Source organism: Aulonocara stuartgranti, assembly GCF_965226115.1.
Source record: "Aulonocara stuartgranti genome assembly, chromosome: 12".
NCBI classification, from domain to species: Eukaryota; Metazoa; Chordata; class Actinopteri; order Cichliformes; family Cichlidae; genus Aulonocara; species Aulonocara stuartgranti.
In genome coordinates this window covers 8,958,618-8,977,632 of record NC_138948.1, presented here as the reverse complement: position 1 = coordinate 8,977,632, position 19,015 = coordinate 8,958,618, and the positions used below count along the sequence as shown (strand labels likewise).

General features: G+C 44.1%; 1 protein-coding gene across 1 annotated transcript in view; it reads left to right on the top strand.

Annotated features, from left to right (window-relative positions):
• notch1b (notch receptor 1b) overlaps positions 1 to 19,015 on the top strand; it is a 42,326-nt gene that overhangs the window by 14,566 nt on the left and 8,745 nt on the right. The window contains exons 5-25 of the mRNA XM_082555788.1: positions 1,568 to 1,690; positions 1,780 to 2,013; positions 2,191 to 2,346; positions 2,729 to 2,914; positions 4,135 to 4,248; positions 7,007 to 7,120; positions 7,237 to 7,470; positions 7,811 to 7,921; positions 9,700 to 9,892; positions 10,012 to 10,157; positions 10,269 to 10,382; positions 11,111 to 11,230; positions 11,497 to 11,649; positions 11,764 to 11,992; positions 12,496 to 12,697; positions 12,869 to 13,022; positions 13,180 to 13,364; positions 14,010 to 14,142; positions 14,970 to 15,227; positions 17,923 to 18,035; positions 18,365 to 18,933. Coding sequence (XP_082411914.1) covers positions 1,568 to 1,690; positions 1,780 to 2,013; positions 2,191 to 2,346; positions 2,729 to 2,914; positions 4,135 to 4,248; positions 7,007 to 7,120; positions 7,237 to 7,470; positions 7,811 to 7,921; positions 9,700 to 9,892; positions 10,012 to 10,157; positions 10,269 to 10,382; positions 11,111 to 11,230; positions 11,497 to 11,649; positions 11,764 to 11,992; positions 12,496 to 12,697; positions 12,869 to 13,022; positions 13,180 to 13,364; positions 14,010 to 14,142; positions 14,970 to 15,227; positions 17,923 to 18,035; positions 18,365 to 18,933 — 3,841 coding nt within the window. The remainder of the gene's footprint in view (positions 1 to 1,567; positions 1,691 to 1,779; positions 2,014 to 2,190; positions 2,347 to 2,728; positions 2,915 to 4,134; positions 4,249 to 7,006; positions 7,121 to 7,236; positions 7,471 to 7,810; positions 7,922 to 9,699; positions 9,893 to 10,011; positions 10,158 to 10,268; positions 10,383 to 11,110; positions 11,231 to 11,496; positions 11,650 to 11,763; positions 11,993 to 12,495; positions 12,698 to 12,868; positions 13,023 to 13,179; positions 13,365 to 14,009; positions 14,143 to 14,969; positions 15,228 to 17,922; positions 18,036 to 18,364; positions 18,934 to 19,015) is intronic.

Sequence of the window (19,015 nt, the reverse complement as noted above, 5' to 3'; positions counted from 1 at the left end):
AAGCCACCATGACACCCCATTGAATCAAGGTTAGGTGATTCCTAAATATCAGCACTGCGAGTGGCTGATTAAGTGGTGATGTCATTTTAGGCTGGGCTGCTCCTGTGTGTGCTGTGCCCTGTGTGAGTGTGTGAGTGTATTTGTACTTTGTTGTGCACAGTGTGCGAACAAAGCAGAGCAGGAAAGCATCCGGGCTTATCGTAAGGAAATGGTCAAAGGACAACATCCTTTTCACATGATGGAGTGAAGCAGTTCTTGCTGGGACTCCGGCCCTGCCCTCCACCCTGTCACCTCCACACACACTGACTTCACCTTGTTTTTTTCTGTTTCCTTCCAATTCAGAAATTCACGCAAAGAATTTGTGTGGCAACTTTCCATCCCGTCTTACTGGCAGCCTCGTCTGTTCTTTGAAAAGCCTAAAGAGAAAATAATGTGTTGGTCTCTCAGTTTTTTTTTTAAAGTTATTACATACATTAAAGTAATTAAAAGAAAACATCCATGTAAGTCAGGGTTGGGATCTTCTAGGGTAAAGTGACTAAATGAATTGATCATGTGTGATTGGCTGAGTCGATCGCCAGTTGGTATTTTGCAAATATTGTAAATATTTAGCCTGCAAAGCACAATTCAAAGCACACACTACTAGGAACTTGCAGAGGGAATTGTGTTTTTTTCACATACAGAAGCATGGTAATGGCTTCAGTCACACAGGCCTAGAGATCAGTTGCAGTCACAAACCCGCATGTCATGTTGGAAGGAAGACGCCAATTTGTCTGCAAGCACTCGCAAACTACTCATCAAGTGGTAGTTAAAGTGTGAAAAGTGTGATGCAGAGACCTTTTGATGTGTTTGTTGCTGCTTGAGGACACGACTTTTACTTTGAAGGCAAACTTTCTCCTCTTACAGTTTGCACCACACTATTAAAAATGTCACTACAGCTCAGAGACTAAATGGTGAATACTTGTGACCGAATAATTGCAACCATGGCAATCTGTTAGCAACCAAACCAGTCGCAAGGTTTTTTTGTGTAGCAACCTCCGGTTGGATCCTCCAGCAACCACTCCCTAGTATCTAGGCCGGTTTGACTGAGCCCTGAATGACAATAACAAATTTCCGACAATAAAATTCAGTTGAAATTTGAGCAACATTGCAGTGGAAGCTGCAGACATCTGCTTTTTTTATATATTAGCAGTGGTTTAGCTTGGTTTCAGAAGCTGACTGTAAGTCGTTACGTGTTGTACTGGTTTTGCTTTGCATTTTATTTTACCCAGGATGCCAGCTGTACAGTGCAGTGGCTGCTTGTTGTGTAACCGTATAGGAGAGTGGCAGGCTTACCACAGACCTCAAAATGGTAAAGCCTCGCTTTTCTTGGGAAGGAAAAGACAGTTGACCACATTTAACTGCAAGTTTCATTCCCTTTGTTGTAAATGGGACATTGTTGTTTTCAAACCAGGAGAAATGAGAAACTAAATATTTAAAGTCTCGTTAAAGACGGCACAGTTTATGCAACGTAAACCCACACTGAAGCAAATTAATGGAGAGACGTTTTTTCTTTTTTTGTTAATGTCAGGTTTTACGGGGAAAAACTGCAGCCAAAACATTGATGACTGTCCAAATCATGAATGCCAGAATGGAGGGACCTGTGTTGATGGAGTCAACACCTACAACTGCCAGTGTAAACCAGAATTTACAGGTCTGTATGTTGTTGCTTCACTGTATGAGTCCGTGAAGAAGCCTGTCTGGGGACATACACCCACTTATCCTGGTGCTTCCACTTCACAGGCCAGCTCTGTAGAGAGGACGTCGATGAGTGCCAGCTGATGCCCAACGCATGCCAAAATGGCGGCACATGCCACAACACCTATGGCAGTTACCAGTGCGTGTGCGTGAACGGCTGGACCGGGGACGACTGCAGCGAGAACATCGATGACTGCGCCAGTGCGGCCTGCCATCAAGGGTCCACCTGCCATGACCGGGTAGCTTCGTTCTATTGTGAATGCCCCCCCGGCCGCACAGGTTTGTGGAATTTCGATCTTAGTGCATGGCAGCAGAACTTCTGCTTCTTAAGTTAAATACAACTGTTGTGCGAACTTAATCTGACACAAACTGTGTGAGCTAACCCAGTAAAACTGAAATTGATTGAAATCACTGGATATATAATGAAGTCCTTCTTATTTTTGTCCTCTGCACCAGGTCTGCTCTGCCAGCTGGATGATGCCTGCATGAGCAACCCATGCCAAAAGGGCTCCAACTGTGACACCAACCCCGTCACGGGAAATCATTTTTGTACCTGCCCCTCGGGATATGTTGGAGCTTCCTGTGATCAGGACATTGATGAATGCTCACTGGGTAAAACTCATCTTTTGCACACTGTCAGACATATTTCAACATCAGTATTCAGAGTTTAGCTTTACCACTGTCACGAAAACTTCAATTACCACACATTGGTTCGTAATTCCTTTATACAAGCTAAAATACAAGGTCATTCTTTTGCCCTATTATGGGTACTTTGGTACCCATAATTGTACCCCTAATTGCAGTAAATAACCCCCTCTGGGGTATTATTGCTGTAATCCCGCAGTTGAGGCTTTTGGTTTGGCTTTGTCAAACAACACTGAGCCACTCAACGTCCTATAATGTCTTTTATAGTGAAATTGCTGCTTTTCACATCCTTATGGACACACCAACCTGCTAAAGGAAGTGAAATTAAAGCCTGGATCTTTTTAAACAGGTTCCAATCCGTGTGAGCATGCGGGGAAGTGTATCAATACCAGGGGCTCATTCCAGTGTAAGTGTCAGCGGGGCTTTGTGGGACCACGGTGTGAGCTGGACATCAACGAGTGCATGTCGAACCCATGTTTGAACGAGGCTACATGCCTGGACCAAATAGGAAAATTCCAGTGTATTTGCATGCCAGGTAAGATGTCTGGTTATATGGAGAAGCTACTTTTTCAGTCACATTCCCACAGGGTGCACTCTGGAACGCTTGAATTTTGTTTGTTTTGGTTAATTTCACCAAATGCAGCAAATCATATGCACTAAACAAGTCTCCTATAATCAAAAATAGGTTTTGCTTTGAACTTTAAGTAGTTCAGCTCTCACAGACCGAGCCACACTTTGAATTCAAGTATTTTCAGTCCCATTGCTGCAAGCCCCCCACCTAGCCAGGCAGTCTGTCTTTGCAAAAGTGTGTGGAAAAAATGGATCTTTTTAAAGAACTCACTGAATGTGTGAAAGAAACTGTACTGTAATAGGATGAAGTCTTTGAAACAAGTAAATTTATGATATTTCTTCTGTAAGTGGTATTTATGCAGAATGGAAGCACAAAGTGTCAGACCATGTAAAGTTACAGAAGGCTAAAGTTACACAGTCATCATCAACTACAAAAAACTGCAGCAGGAGCTTTGTGGCTGAGCAGCTCATGTAGGTGTGATGTTGAGGTTGCCCTGTGTGTGTGTATTTTTACTTTTGCATGTCACGTAATTTGCTGTGTTCATGGGAGTTAAGAATAATAGTAGAATAACTAATTGGACAAGTAAAGTCAACAAATAAAACCCATGTGAATGACTTAGGATTCCTTTCAGAATGGGTTTGTTTTGAAGTTTAGAAATTGTTAGCTGATTAATTAATGAAATTTCTTTTTACATATTCTGAAATGTGAAGATTTGCAGTTTTGACTCTTTAGACTGAGTTATATTTAATTTTGGGGCTGATGGTCAGACTTTCAGCTCGACGACATCATCGTGGATTCTGATTGAATTTGTGTGATTTTCAAGATTTTATTAAAATGCAGCAAACAAGAAAATAGAGCTGAATTAGTTAATCTGTTAACTAAGTGTGATCAACAGCAAACTTAATATTAAAGTCACATTCAGAGGAAAAGTTACAAATATATTTTACTAAAGTATTTTCAGTTCATTGCAGTTTTACATGACATCACCTTTAGCTTAACATAAATTGGGGTCAGTTTTATAAACTAACAACTTAATAAAATAAAACAATATTTAGTTATATTCCTCAGTACTTTGTATCATTTAAACCCAGTATGTAGCGGTATATTTCTGCAGTGTGAAAGTGCTTCTAACTGTGTGTCTCCGATCAAATCTCCCTCACGGTCCTCCCTTGCTAATTGGCCAGGCTACGAGGGGGAGTTCTGCCAAATCGATACGAACGAGTGTGCCAGCAGCCCCTGCCTGAACAACGGCGAGTGTATCGACAAGACCAACGCCTTCCACTGCCAGTGCCCCACAGGTGAGGCTGCCGTACCGCTGTGGAGGGGGGAGGAGGGAGAGGGCGTGGGGCCAGGGGGCACAGAGACTGATCTTGCTCTGTCTCGCTCTCTTCTCCTCTCAAACACAAACACACACACACACACACAAACACTGATCTGGACGGGCACTAATCCCAGCCCTGAGGCGAGCTTATGCTGGCCCGGGTAGCCCCGCACATACGCAGCAGTTGAGGAGAAGCGGTAAAAGAAAATCTATAAGGAAAGGCTTGAGGAAGTTTGAAGTTTTTGAACAAGTTTGTTATCCTTTTTATCAAGTCTGATGATCGAGCAGAAACTAAGCAAGGCTTGTGATTGCAACTGAGAACAAGAGAGAGCTAATAAGAGAAGGCAGAGCTGCTGCCACAGTCTGTAAAGTGACATTTTCTGTGTTGTGGTTGTAAATGAGGTAGTTCTTCAGCCTATTTTGAGGTATGTGGGTGTTTTCAAAACTCATACAGGAGCTTCACTGTTTGTACATGAGGTATTGATGTTTTGTTCAGGAGCAAAGGAATGCAACTTCTGAATATTGGATAGAAAAAAAGATAGAAGAGAAAGGAAGGATCTATAGACTCCCCAAATGTGTTTTTGTTTTGCATTCTTTCACTGGGATCATTGAGGTGGAAGTGATTTTTTTTTTCTTCTTCTTTTTTGGAAAAGGAAAATAGCAGAGCTCAGAGTTGGGTGGATCAAAGGCAGTCTGGGTGGAGGAGAAAGATTCCTCCTGTTGAGAGAAAAAGAAAGGAAGAAGGAAAAGCAGAAAGAAAAAAAAGACATCCACAACAAGAAAGCTTTGGAATTAATAGAGAGAGGGGGCTACAAGAGTGAACACAAGAGCTTAGCGCCTAAGAAAACTCGTTGTGTGTGACAGTGAGCGAGGGCTGTGTGAGGAAGCAGCACAAAGTGGTGGTGGTGGAAGTGTTTTTTGGGAGGGTGTGTGGAGAAGTGGGTAGTGTTGAGATGCACGGACCGTTATGCCAAAGCAGGAAGGGTAGAAGGGGGGGAGGGGTTTTAACCGCTCTAGTTGAGATGTAAATTTGTCCCTGTTGCGAGCCAGGCCCAAGGCGAGGGTCCCCCTTTTCATTTCTGTACATGGAATAGCCATGGAAACCCTGCTGAGAGCCATTGAAATGTCTGATTCCAGCAGTCTGGGGATAAATCCCGCTTTGGCTGCTGAGGTGTGCGATGTGCACGGCCCTGTGCGTGGTTGCATCTCCGCTTTATCCTTTGTGTGTGTGCATACTTATGCATCTGGGAAAGAAAATCTTTTCATTAATGTCAGGAGTGCTGTTGGAGAACAGAACAGTCACATTCCTGTTAAGAAACATGCAGTTTGTACCAAGGACTGTTGTTGCTGCTGTAAACTCACAGTCCCTATCAGACTGCAAACTGTCTTGATTTATAGCACTTTTCAACACTAAAAGCACAAGTAATGCCAAAAATAACAACAACATCTCACATAAAACACCCTTTTGTACCGTTCAAATCTTTACATACATACAGCAGAAAATATCCACTTGGTATTGTGCTGTTTTTTAATAAGCTTGGAAATTTTGAAATAATAGCTTTAAGAGTTAATTCACACTTTTTTTTTTTCACAGATCTGTGTCAAGCTTTGAAAAAAGTAAAAAATAATATTTTGCTTGCCATGCTATAAAAAATCCCATTGACTACTTGGAAATTTTAGCCTAAATTATTCTTTAAATGTATGTTTTAAAGGCCACTTAAGTAGACTCTCAGCCTTAATTCATATAAGTTATATCATATAAGTAGCACAAAATAAAAGCTGGAGTGTCTAGTTTTCTAATTTTTAAAGTAGCATCAGCTTTAATCTGCTATCGACATAGTTTTGGACTGCATTGTTCTGAAAACTTTGTTAGCAGTGTCTACATTTTAGTCATCACTTCATCCGTCTGATTGCAGCCAGTTTGGGGAAGTATAAATGCTTCTAGCAGAGTCCAGTGGGAGAAATCAGCTTGCAGCTCTCCACACAAATACTTCCTCACTGGATTATCTACAACTGGTCTTTCTTTAGCTTTAAGCACCTGTATGTTCCTGTGATGTTGTGGTGATGGGGTGGGAGGGAAGTAGAACTTTTTATCTCTTCATCAGAGAACACCCTATTAGTCTTTGAGCTGTGACAAACAGGAGACGAGGAGGAAATATCTGAGAATAAGTCCAGGAAAAACAAGAAAGCCTACTGGTTGATTTTGAATGAACAACACTTTGAATACCGGAGGTTCAAAGGTCAAGCTAGCTCTTTTTGGAGGCGGGCAGGGAGTAGAGGGGGTAGTGGGGAAGGGGTGAAAGTAAGACAGGAGAATATGCATTGTGATGGAAAGGTTTTGGGGGACAAAGAAGGCAACAGGCTCAGTTTGGTGCTGCTTTGAGCAGACAGGAGGGCCTTTGTCTTTCACCCCTTGGTCAGGAGGCCTCCTAACTTTCATTCTTTCCTCATTTCTCTCCCTCTCTCCCTCCCTCCCCTATTTTAAATGAACCGATTCCCCCACTAGCTCCTCTCCCTTTGCCTCTGCTCTGAAAAGAAGTGAAAGGAGAAAATGGGGAGCTCGTAGTGCTTCACAGTTGTTAATTAACATGCAGATTTCTGATTCGCTAAGAGCTCTTATAACATAGGCTCAGGATTATGAGTGTGGCTGGTTTAAAATGAGATGTCTGTACACACACACGCACTCATTCACACACACACATGCGCACAATAACAGCTTTTTGTTGTTTTTCCAGGCTTCAGTGGGAACCTCTGCCAGATAGACATTGATGAGTGTGCCAGCACGCCGTGCAAAAATGGCGCCAAATGCACAGATGGACCCAACAAATATACCTGCGAGTGCACTGAAGGTATTCACGCTTAACATAAATTATAATAATTGTAAAAGGAGCCAAGACCTTTAAAATATAACAACATTTCACAAATTAATGTGTCAGTTAAAACAGACATCAACTCTTTTTCCTAGGTTACACTGGGAAGCACTGTGAGACAGACATAAACGAATGTTACTCCGACCCTTGCCACTATGGCTCCTGCATTGATGGCCTGGCCTCGTTCAGCTGCCAGTGCAAGCCCGGGTTCACCGGTCGGCTTTGTGAGACCAACATCAATGAGTGTCTGAGCCAGCCGTGCAGGTACGGAGGCACCTGCCAGGACAGGGAGAACAGCTATATCTGCGTCTGTCCCAAGGGAACAACAGGTAAGGATCACACACAGGAGATACAAGCGTAACATTTTACCCCTCAGCCATAAAAAGGCTGATGAGATATTGTTGTCACTCCACTGGCAGCATGGACACTCAAGTTTGTGAATGCAATAACGTGAAAACAAGGCAACGTAGGATTGATAGCACAGCTGCATCTACTAAAAATCTTGGATGAGTTTGAATCTCAGTGACCTGAATCTTAAGGTCAAGTTTTCTAAAAATCTTGTGAATGCAAAAACTCAAGAAGGAAGTCACCTAGGATTTTCACATTTATACCATAAATGTTGGGCACCAGTTTTTTTTTTTGTTAATCTAAAAAACAACTTTCTTCCAGGAATCAACTGTGAAACCAACATCGATGACTGCAAGAGCAATCCCTGTGATTACGGGACCTGCAATGACAAGATCAATGGCTACGAGTGCGCCTGTGAACCTGGCTACACTGGTAAACTGGAGTTCATAGTTCTATTGATTTCAATATAGGAAACAGGAAACAGGAAGTTGTGATTCAGATCATGGTTGCAAGAAGGAACACAGTAGTTTTGAAATAACTCTAATGAATCTTAGAGTTTGATTGTTGACTGCATGTTAAAACATCAGATTTAAAGAAAGAAAACAAATACTGCAAATCAAGCAGTATGAGCCTTAGACATTAGCTTCAGTACTCTGATGTTAACATGTAGGCTCTTGTTTGTATTTTCATACAATTGTAGTCACTGCAGTAAATACGATCCAAGGTAGATATGATACAAGATGCCTTTGTATCATAGCATCTGTCACAGATATGGATAACATCCAGAAGAAATGTGCATTTATTGACAGTCAGTTTCTGAGATATCTCTGTAAATGGCAAAAATCAGAAAAATCTCAACTCCCCATAGATATTAAGCACTAGCTGTCCTAATACCATCGGGGACCCACTATGGATTGATTGCAGAAAACCCTCCTGGGGACCCTGCATGAGTAAAACTGCTCTGGGCTCTATATGAGCTAGCCTACTCGTTTTTACTTTGACTGTTTTAATAACTCTAAAAGAGACTTTGAGGCTGATTATGTTACACTAGGAAATTTGCTGTGTAACAAGTGCAAAGGTGATAACCCAAAATCCTCCCAGGAGAATGGGAGGGAGATGGTGATACTGAGGGAAATTGTGATAGTATAAGTTTTCTATTTTTCCCTGATCTGGCAGGAAAACCTAGAAAACAGATTTAACCTAAACTAACAGGTTTCAGCCTAAATTCTGAATGAGGTTAGATTTTCCAGATAATGGCTTGCTAGATTAGTGGAAATGAATAATCACATTTTCACAACATCTTTCAAAATATGCAGTTTCCTGAAAATTCTTTGATTTTACCACATTTTTCTGATATATTACACATTTTGTGTTTGAAGGAACATAAAAACTCTTGGATCATTCCAGATAGAGGATTTTTTTTAGTTTTCCAAAAAAATTAATTTCAAATAGATTAAATCTAGTGAAGATTGATGTTAGGATATTTGTTGTTCAAATAGATAAAGTGGAATTGCATGATCTTTGGTTTACTGCCACAAACTAATGCACTGGAAAAGCCCATCTTTTCCAAATATATAGCCAGGTTAAACATAACATCTGTCTGAAGTAAAAAGTGGGCAAACGAGTGCTTAAGGTGCAGCATCAGAGGATTCAAAGGTCCTGATGGGGAGGGTGACAGATGGCGAGTGAGTGCGCACGCTCCTCTGAGGCTCGACCGGTGTCACTTTCCAGCTCCACCCTGTCCCCAACCTGCTGCTGTTCGGACAAGCAAGCTGCCCTCCCGCACAAAGAGAGGACACACACACACTCTGGCACACAGGGCCAGTGGGGATTTGAGCAGGAGAAAAGATTCCCTGAAAGATTCCTGAAAGTTGAGCTTTTAAAAGCTTGGAAGCCGGTCCCTGCTTTAAAGCTAAATGGGCTGCCTTTATGCTACGCATGACACGGGCCTGAATGGCATCAACGCTTCAAGTCGCCGACAAAGGCCGCCTTTAAAGCCGTATGTTTCTGGAAATTGATACATTCGCTGTGTTGATATATAGACTTGATTGTGTGGAGGCTTTGTGTGCAGCTGTTCAGCGTTTTCATATAATACATCAAAACTGTTGGAGTGTAAAAATGATTGCAGTGATTTCAGCACCCATCCTTTCACTGTTTATAAACTCATGGAGACTCATGATGTCAGGAAGTAAAGCGAAATATCTGTTTAGGTGCCATGTGCAACATAAACATCAACGAGTGCGCGAGCAACCCCTGTCACAACGGCGGCACCTGTATCGACGGCATCAACAGCTTCACCTGCCAGTGTCCAGATGGTTACCATGACACCACCTGTTTCTCCCAAGTCAATGAGTGCCTCAGCAATCCCTGCATCCATGGTCACTGCGAGGACAAGATAAATGGGTGAGGCGGTCTATAAACATTTTTCAGGGGCAGGGCAGTGACAATAAACAAGTTTCCCCAGATTTCCAACAAGAAATTTTTTCCTTTATCGATGATGTTTGTCTTTTACTCCTCGTCAGCTATAAATGCCTGTGTGACTCTGGCTGGAGCGGCAAAAACTGCGACATCAACAACAATGAGTGTGAATCCAACCCGTGTATGAACGGAGGCACCTGCAAGGACATGACCAGCGGATACGTCTGCACCTGTCGCATGGGCTTCACTGGTCAGTATTTGTTAGCATGTGTCGATGAGCTTCGTTTAGTGTCATTCGAACCGTACAGTTTCACTGCTAACCACCACTTGAACTGAAATGTGTTTAATTTATTGCATGCAGGACCAAATTGCCAGAACAACATCAACGAATGTGCCTCCAATCCCTGCCTTAACCAGGGGACCTGCATTGACGACGTTGCAGGGTACAAGTGCAACTGTATCCTGCCTTACACGGGTATGAAAATATTATTGAAAATATTTGATACACCCATGTGTTGGCCTGGCGTTCTGGCATTTCCTTGCTGTGGGAGACAGTTTCCACCGGCTGTTGGGCAAAGAGGAAAATGTGTGGCGGATGAAATAGCTCTTGAGTAAAGTTCAGCAGCAAGACTTCCTCAGGGCTCAAAGACACCAAACCTCTGACTCACTGTGCTCCTCTGTGATCCACAAGCATCCGTGATGGGAGCTGGGAAACATTTTAATGTCATTTTAATGTCATCTGGCTTAGTATTTAATCAAACACAACCATGGGAAGTTTAAGGGCAAATTGTTCTTATATTTGTCTTGTATATTTTTTTGGAAAAATCCACAGCGCTTTGAATACTAAAAGACTCTTGCTTGGCTTGGGGTGGGAACGGGTTGCTTGACACATTTCCTGTTTGCCTGCTTCCTGTCTCACAGAACAGCAAATGGCTTCACAATGGCCGGAAACTGGAGCCGACTTCCTGTATTAGCAGTATGTTATGGAAACAGATAGGGAAATATCTCCACAGGCCTCAAATACTGACAGAACCTGGCTAAAATCTTCTGATAGCATTGATTGAAAGATGATTCTGTGTCCATTTGGATTGGGTTATCTCCAAGTTCATGACTCCTGCGTGGTATCACATAGTGACAGATAAATGTTAAACAGAGTTTAATTCAGTTAACGGTGTATTTCTTTCTTGCGTTTGCACACTACAGGAGAGAACTGTGAAACTCTGATGGCCCCCTGTAGCTCCAAACCCTGCAAGCATGGAGGACTGTGTCAGGAATCAGAGGACTATCTGAACTTCTCTTGTGTCTGTCCTGAAGGATGGCAAGGTAATTATTAATGTCTGCATATATGAGTACCTTCCAGGAATGAGTAAGAGGTCATAGAAAAGGTCAAAAAGGACTCAGAGAGCAGCCTTTTTAGAGAACAGAAGTACACATGTAAATGTTAAATGTTAATTTAATACAAACATTTCTAATAAGAGATCCTTGGATTGTAATCAAGATGATTATGTTCTTAATTTCATACTTACTGTGCCAGCATTTGAAGAAGTATATAATATTTGCTTTCTGTTTCCTCTCCTAATCCCTTCTAGGTCAAACCTGCGAGGTGGACATCAAAGAGTGTGTGAAGAATCCCTGTCGCAATGGAGCAACCTGCCAGAACACTTTGGGCAGTTACCACTGCAGCTGCAAACCGGGCTTTACCGGACGCAACTGCGAAAACAACATTGACGACTGCAAGCCCAGTAAGTTCATCAGTCCTTCTCCCTTTATGTGTTTCCTCTTCGTGTCCATTGATGAAAGTGCACACAAGCAGCACAATAAGAACATAAAGTTGAGTCTAATGCTTCCACCTGCAGACCCCTGTAGCAACGGAGGGCTCTGTAATGACGAGGTGAACGGCTTCCTGTGCACCTGCCCGGCCGGCTTTCGCGGAACAAGGTGCGAGGAGGACATCAACGAGTGTGAGAGCAACCCCTGTAAGAACGGAGCCAACTGCACTGACTGTGTCAACAGCTACACCTGCACCTGCCCGCTCGGCTTCAGTGGCATTCATTGTGAAAATAACACTCCTGACTGCACTGAGAGGTACAGAGCTCACAGAAGGTTTTGTTTGCTTGATTTAAACCCCACAGACATTGCCACTGTGTCATTGTGAGTAATCTCTTCAAGATCAGCAGGTTCACTTTCTGCGCTTTGGAGTTGTAATCTTTGTTTTCTTGTCCACTACTGCCCCCTCTGGTGAAATATTGATATACAACAGTAGGTTTCAACATAGTAGTTTGCTTTTACATTAAATTAATGTGTAGCTCTAATGTTTTTTGCAAAAATGGCCGAAGCATTAGTTCTGCTCTATTCAGTCAGTTTTAAAATGTGTGAAAAAAAATGTGTGGGGAAAAGTGTGAAATTGAAGTAGAGCAATGCTGCAACAAAAATGTTTGTTCTGGGTGAACTTTCTGTGAATCAGATATAAATTTGCCTGCAGCTCATATAATGAGAGCTGTATTGATTTACTCTCATTTCCCTAAAAAGCTGTAGAATATTTTAACCCTAATTTGATGCGCTGACGTCTGTTATTTTTTTCCCTACAGCTCCTGCTTCAACGGTGGCACCTGTGTGGATGGCATCAATGCCTTCACATGTTTATGCCCACCAGGCTTCACCGGGAGCTACTGTCAACATGATATCAATGAGTGTGACTCCAAACCCTGCCTGAATGGCGGTACCTGCCAGGACAGCTATGGGACTTACAAATGCACCTGCCCACACGGTTACACAGGACTAAACTGTCAGGTAGGAGGAGCTAGTAGAATAAAGTTATTCTGATTGTCTTCAAGGCTCCCTGCGTTTTAACCGTAAAATGAGCAAATTACATCTGTCTGGCATATTGAATTGATAAATAACATATGCATACTGCATTAACACCGCACAGTCAACATCTGTTACTTTTATTATGCTTTTCAGAACCTGGTTCGTTGGTGTGACTCGTCTCCTTGTAAAAACGGGGGAACTTGCTGGCAGACAGACACCACATACAGCTGTGGGTGTGAGACTGGATGGACGGGCCTTTATTGTGACGTCCCAAGTGTTTCCTGTGAGGTGGCAGCCAAACAGAGAGGTGAGAGGTTTCAAAAGCCTTGTTATGCCAGGTGTTTTTTTTAACAATGTTTAGCCTGTTAAACTTAGAATATCACGTCGTATATTATTTGCCGATTACTGACAAAATATAAAGAATTTTATTACAACACTTCCATCATCTTTTGCTATCCATTTAGGAGTCGATGTTGCGCATCTTTGTCATAACTCGGGTCAGTGTCTGGACGCAGGAAATGTTCACTACTGCCACTGTCAGGTGGGATACACCGGGAGCTACTGTGAGGAGCAGGTAGATGAATGCACACCGAACCCGTGCCAAAACGGCGCCACCTGCACCGACTTTCTGGGCGGATACACCTGCAAGGTAAAAACTGCGAAGAGAACGTTTTTATCCCTTTGCTATCTATGTTCAGATTTGTTTTTATGTGTCTATTTTTTTACATAAATTTGGTGCACCATGGCACATATGTACTGCATTTTTTTCAAGTTTAGTATGTTATTTATATTTTATGGCAACTTTTGGTTGTTCTAACAAACATTACTTGGAGACATTTATAGTTAAACACATTTCTTGTGGTGACTGTATAACTCTAGATGTGTGCTTCTTTGCAGAAATATTTTTACTCTTAAAGCTACAACTCATTAATATATCTTCTATATTATATGATATTAACCTGCTTTTTAACTAACTGTCGGAGGCATTCAACTAAGAAGTGGTAATTGTAGCTGTTCATTGAATTTAAGTTTAAGGCAGACATCCTTTCTGCTGCAGTCCTAATGAAGAGGTTTGCTTATAAATAGAAAACAAACAGCTTGGTTATGTTAATCTTCTCCGGAGTAAAGGATCTTCTGGCCTTGGCAGGATGGAGGCCAGAAAACAGCCAGGTAAACAAAAACCATCTTTGTTTCATGTCAGACATCGATTAACTTTCCCCTCTCTTCTCTCGCTGTCCCGCTCTTCCTTCTTCCTTCTATTCCTCTTTCGTCTTTTATTCCCTCTCTTCCTCAGTGCATGCCAGGATACTTGGGGACCAACTGCTCTGTGGAGATCAATGAATGTTTCTCCCAGCCGTGCCAGAACGGGGGCACCTGCATTGACCTGATCAATACCTACAAATGCTCCTGTCCCCGGGGAACCCAAGGTCAGCAGACCCCACGCACACTCCTCCACACCTCTCTGCCTCTCCATTCTCTCCTACTTGTCTCCACGCTTCATTAATTAGGGCTTAACAGCACCCCGGGCATAAAAGCTCCACCTCCCGTCTTGGCTCCATCTCTTCCTCTACTTGTCAAGTACTCTATTGATTTTTCTCTCAGACATGAAGGGAGCGTGTGTGTTTTAGGTCAGTCTAAAGTGGCAATAGAGTTGGTTTTCCTAAAACAGCCAACATGTTGTTGGAAATTTGAAGATTAAAAAAGTTTTTTTTTTTAAACAAATTCAGGTCAGTATTTAAAAATGGTTCTAAACGTCTTGACTTTAATCATTTTTGGTCAGTTTCAAGGTCTGGTTTAACCTAAAGCCATTTACACTGGAAAAGCAGAGCACTTTGACTCTCTGTTTATTTGTGGACTTTTTAAATCTGTTTTTGGATCTCTGAAATCTTTTCTTACTCGAAACATTAAAATGTTACTATATAAAACTCTTCATACAACATGCCCTGATGTATCTCTTCAAACTTAACTACTGTTTTTTTTTATGTCTTTGTAGACATGTCTATCTTTTTGTTTTTCAAAGTCCAGACCTAATTTCATACCCTTTATCCAAAATTTCCTCTATAAAGGGACACTAATATCTGCAATTTACTGGAAAATGACAGAATAGAAAGCAAATGACCTGCTGACAGTTTGTTAAAGTCATAACCGCTTTTGGTGATTCTCAAAATGATATATTGTTCATGTTCTTTATTTAAATGAATGCACATTACTTAACATTGTTGATTCCCCCTTACTCTTCCATTGCAATCTTCAGGTGTTCACTGTGAGATCAATGTGGACGACTGCACTCCCTTCACTGACCCAGTCACCAAAGAGCCAAAGTGCTTCAACAAAGGCAAGTGTGTGGATGGAGTCGGAGGCTACCACTGCATCTGCCCTCCGGGATATGTTGGGGAGCGCTGTGAGGGAGACGTGAACGAGTGTCTGTCAAACCCCTGTGACCCGCGTGGAACGCACAGCTGCATCCAGCTCACCAACAACTACCGCTGCGAGTGTCGCACCGGATACACGGGTAAACAGCTTAGAGAGTATATTAAAGAGTTTGAGGGGGGATATGTTAGCCTGCCTTTTTGGCTGGTATTTTCTTTGCACTCACTGTTTAAACTGCCCTCATCATTCAGTTTGCATGTTTGTACTACACACAGCATATAAAAGATGGACATAACCAAAGTGAGATCAGCCGTTTAAAGTTTATGGAAGCTTTGAGTTTCTGCTTTTCACCATTGCAAATTTATCTTTTTTAAAGCAAACTTTTGGACAAGAGAGTAGCAATGATCAGATTATGCTGCCTTGGTTAACAAGATGAGCTATTATTAATTGAGTTGCTAATTTTGATTAGCTTAAACCATCCATCCATCCATCAATCTTCATCCGCTTTGTCCGGGGCCAGGTCGCGGGGGCAGCAGCCTAAGCAAAGAGGCCCAGACCTCTCTCTCCCCAGCCACCTCCTCCAGCTTGTCCGGGGGAATACCAAGGCGTTCCCAGGCCAGCCGAGAGATATAATCTCTCCAGCGTGTCCTGGGTCTGCCCCGGGGCCTCCTCCCGGTGGGACATGCCTGGAACACCTCACCCAGGAGGCGCCCAGGGGGCATCCTTGTCAGATGCCCGAACCACCTCAGCTGGCTCCTTTCAATGTGGAGCAGCAGCTGCTCTACTCTGAGCCCCTCCCGGATAGCCGAACTTCTCACCCTATCTCTAAGGGAGAGGCCAGCCACCCTTCGGAGGAAGCTCATTTCTGCCGCTTGTATCCGCGATCTCGTTCTTTCGGTCACTACCCACAGCTCGTGGCCATAGGTGAGGGTAGGGACGTAGATCGACCGGTAAATTGAGAGCTTCGCTTTTACACTCAGCTCCCTCTTCACCACGACGGACCGGTGCAGCTTGGCCTGTCGATACCTGTCGGCTGCCTCCAGAGTCCCACAGGCTAACCAAGCCCGATAGGACTCCTTCTTCAGCCTGGTGGCTCCCTTCACCTCTGGTGTCCACCATTTGGTTCGGGGATTACCACCACGGCAGGCACCCACCACCTTGCGGCCGCAGCTCAATGCAGCAGCTTCGGCAATGGAGACTCTGAACATGGTCCATTCGGACTCAATGTCCCCAGTCTCCCTCGGAATGCTGTCGAAGCTCTGCTGGAGGTGTGCGTTGAAGATCTCACGGACTGGGGCCTCTGCTAGATGTTCCCAGCACACCCTCACTATGCGTTTAGGTGCACCAGGTCTGTCCAGCGTCCTCCCCCGCCACCTGATCCAACTCACCACCAGGTGGTGGTCAGTTGACAGCTCAGCCCCTCTCTTTACCCGAGTGTCCAGAACATATGGTCGCAGGTCTGCTGATACGATTACACAATCGATCATCGACCTACGGCCTAGAGCGTCCTGGTGCCACGTGCACTTATGGACACTCTTATGTTCGAACAGGGTGTTCGTTATGGCCAAACTGTGGTTAGCACAGAAGTCCAATAACAGAGCACCGCTCGGGTTCAGATCAGGGAGGCCGTTCCTCCCAATCACGCCCCTCCAGGTCTCGCTGTCGTTACCCACGTGAGCATTGAAGTCTCCCAGCAGGACAACAGAGTCTCCAGGTGGAGCACCCTCCAGCACCCCCCCAGGGACTCTAAGAAGGCTGGGTACTCTGAACTGCCACTCGGGGCATAAGCGCAGATGACAGTCAGGACCCGTTCCCCGACCCTAAGGCGCAGGGAACAAACCCTCTCGTCCACTGGGAAAAACCCCAACGTACCGGCAGCAAGCCGAGGGGATATTAGGATACCCACCCCAGCCCGCCGCCTCTCACCAGGGGCAACTCCAGACTGAGACAGAGTCCAGCCCCTCTCCAGGAGACTGGTTCCAGAGCCCAAGCCATGTGTAGAGGTGAGCCCGACTATATCTAGCCGGTACCTCTCAACCTCACGCACTAACTCAGGCTCCTTCCCCACCAGAGAGGTGACATTCCATGTCCCTATTGCCAGTCTTGGTAGCCGGGGGTCAGTCTGCCAGGGCCGCCGCTCCTGGCCGCCACCCAGCACACAATGCACCCGACCCCTATGGCGCCTCCTGCGGGTGGTGGGCCTGCGGGAGGATGGGCCCATGTCTCCTCTTCGGGCTGTGCCCGGCCGGACCCCATGGACTAAGGCCCGGCCACCAGACGCTCGCCCTCGGGCACCCTCCCCGGGCCTGGCTCCAGGGCGGGGCCCCGGTAACCCTATCCCGGGCAGGGTAAACTGTTCCCTCGGTGTCCTTTTCATAAGGGTCTTATGAATCGCTCTTTGTCTGGTCCCTCACCCAGGGCCAATTTGCCATGGGAGACCCTACCAGGGGGCAAAAGCCCCCAGACAACATAGCCCCTGGGATCCCTGGGACACACAAACCCCTCCACCACGATAAGGTAGCGATTCAAGCTTAAACCATGCTTAAAATAAAAAGTACTTGCCAGAACAAAATAACAGGCAAAATGAATGTCATGTTGTGTTCAATATTATTTGCATGTAGCAACTGAGACCATAGTCTAATCAGGAAAGTGTTTACTGAAGTCAAGTGAAAATCAAATTGCAATGATGCAAGATGCAGGAGTCAGTCCCTGCTGCTGCACATCTTTTATATACAGTGTTTGTTGATCTAAAACGTACTGGTGTGACATTAACCTTACAATTATAATGAGGAATGAAAATGAAATGACAAACCTTTTTGTGTGTGACACCTCTGTAGGTCAGCGTTGTGACACTGTGTTCGATGGCTGTAAGAGCAAACCTTGTCGTAATGGAGGCACCTGTGCTGTGGCCAGTAATACACCACATGGCTTCATCTGCAAATGTCCTCCTGTGAGTACACACTCTCGGAAATATACACAGACCTCTGTCACTCATAAGAAAGTTGTAATAAAAGAGCAAAAATTCCTCTTAATATTATCTAAATGTTGACTGTAACTTTTAAAAGAGACATACAGAAGGCGATGTGATGCTTCCATAATGGGAAATATACTTTTTTACTAATATTTGATCTAAATTAGCCCTCTTGGCTTTAATCATAGATAGCCTGATATTGGCTTGAATTTTAGTTTTCAGGAATAAGACAGATTGCTTATATTCATATCAGTCTAATTTATTTAATATATAATAAGCATAAATCATATATATTATTCTTCCTGTAGGGCTTTACTGGCTCCACGTGTGAATACGACTCCCAGACCTGCGGCAGCCTTCACTGTCGCAATGGAGGCACATGCATCTCCGGTCATAAGAGTCCCACGTGTCTCTGTGCTCCATTATTCACTGGACCTGAATGCCAATATCCCACTGACAGTCCCTGTTATTCGAACCCCTGTTACAACGGCGGCACGTGTGAATACACCTCAGAGGAGCCGTACTACCACTGTGAATGCCCAGCTAACTTCAACGGCCTCCGCTGCCATATCCTGGATTACAGCTTCCCGGGAGGGTCTGGCCACAACATCCCGCCACCCCCAGTGGACGTCCCCTGCGGGATCCCGCAGTGTGAAGAGCGCAAGTACAACAAGCACTGCGATGTGTCCTGTAACAACCATGAGTGCGGCTGGGACAACGGCGACTGCTCGCTCAATTTCAACGATCCGTGGAAGAACTGCTCGGCCGCTCTGCAGTGCTGGCGATACTTCAATGATGGGAAGTGTGACTCACAGTGTGACAATGCTGGATGTCTGTATGATGGGTTTGACTGCCAGAACTTGGAAGGACAGTGCAAGTAAGTGTATTTAAGTGAAATAAGAGTTAGCTTAGCTTCATAAAATATCCAGTTAAATATCTTAAAATCTATTTGTCTTGCT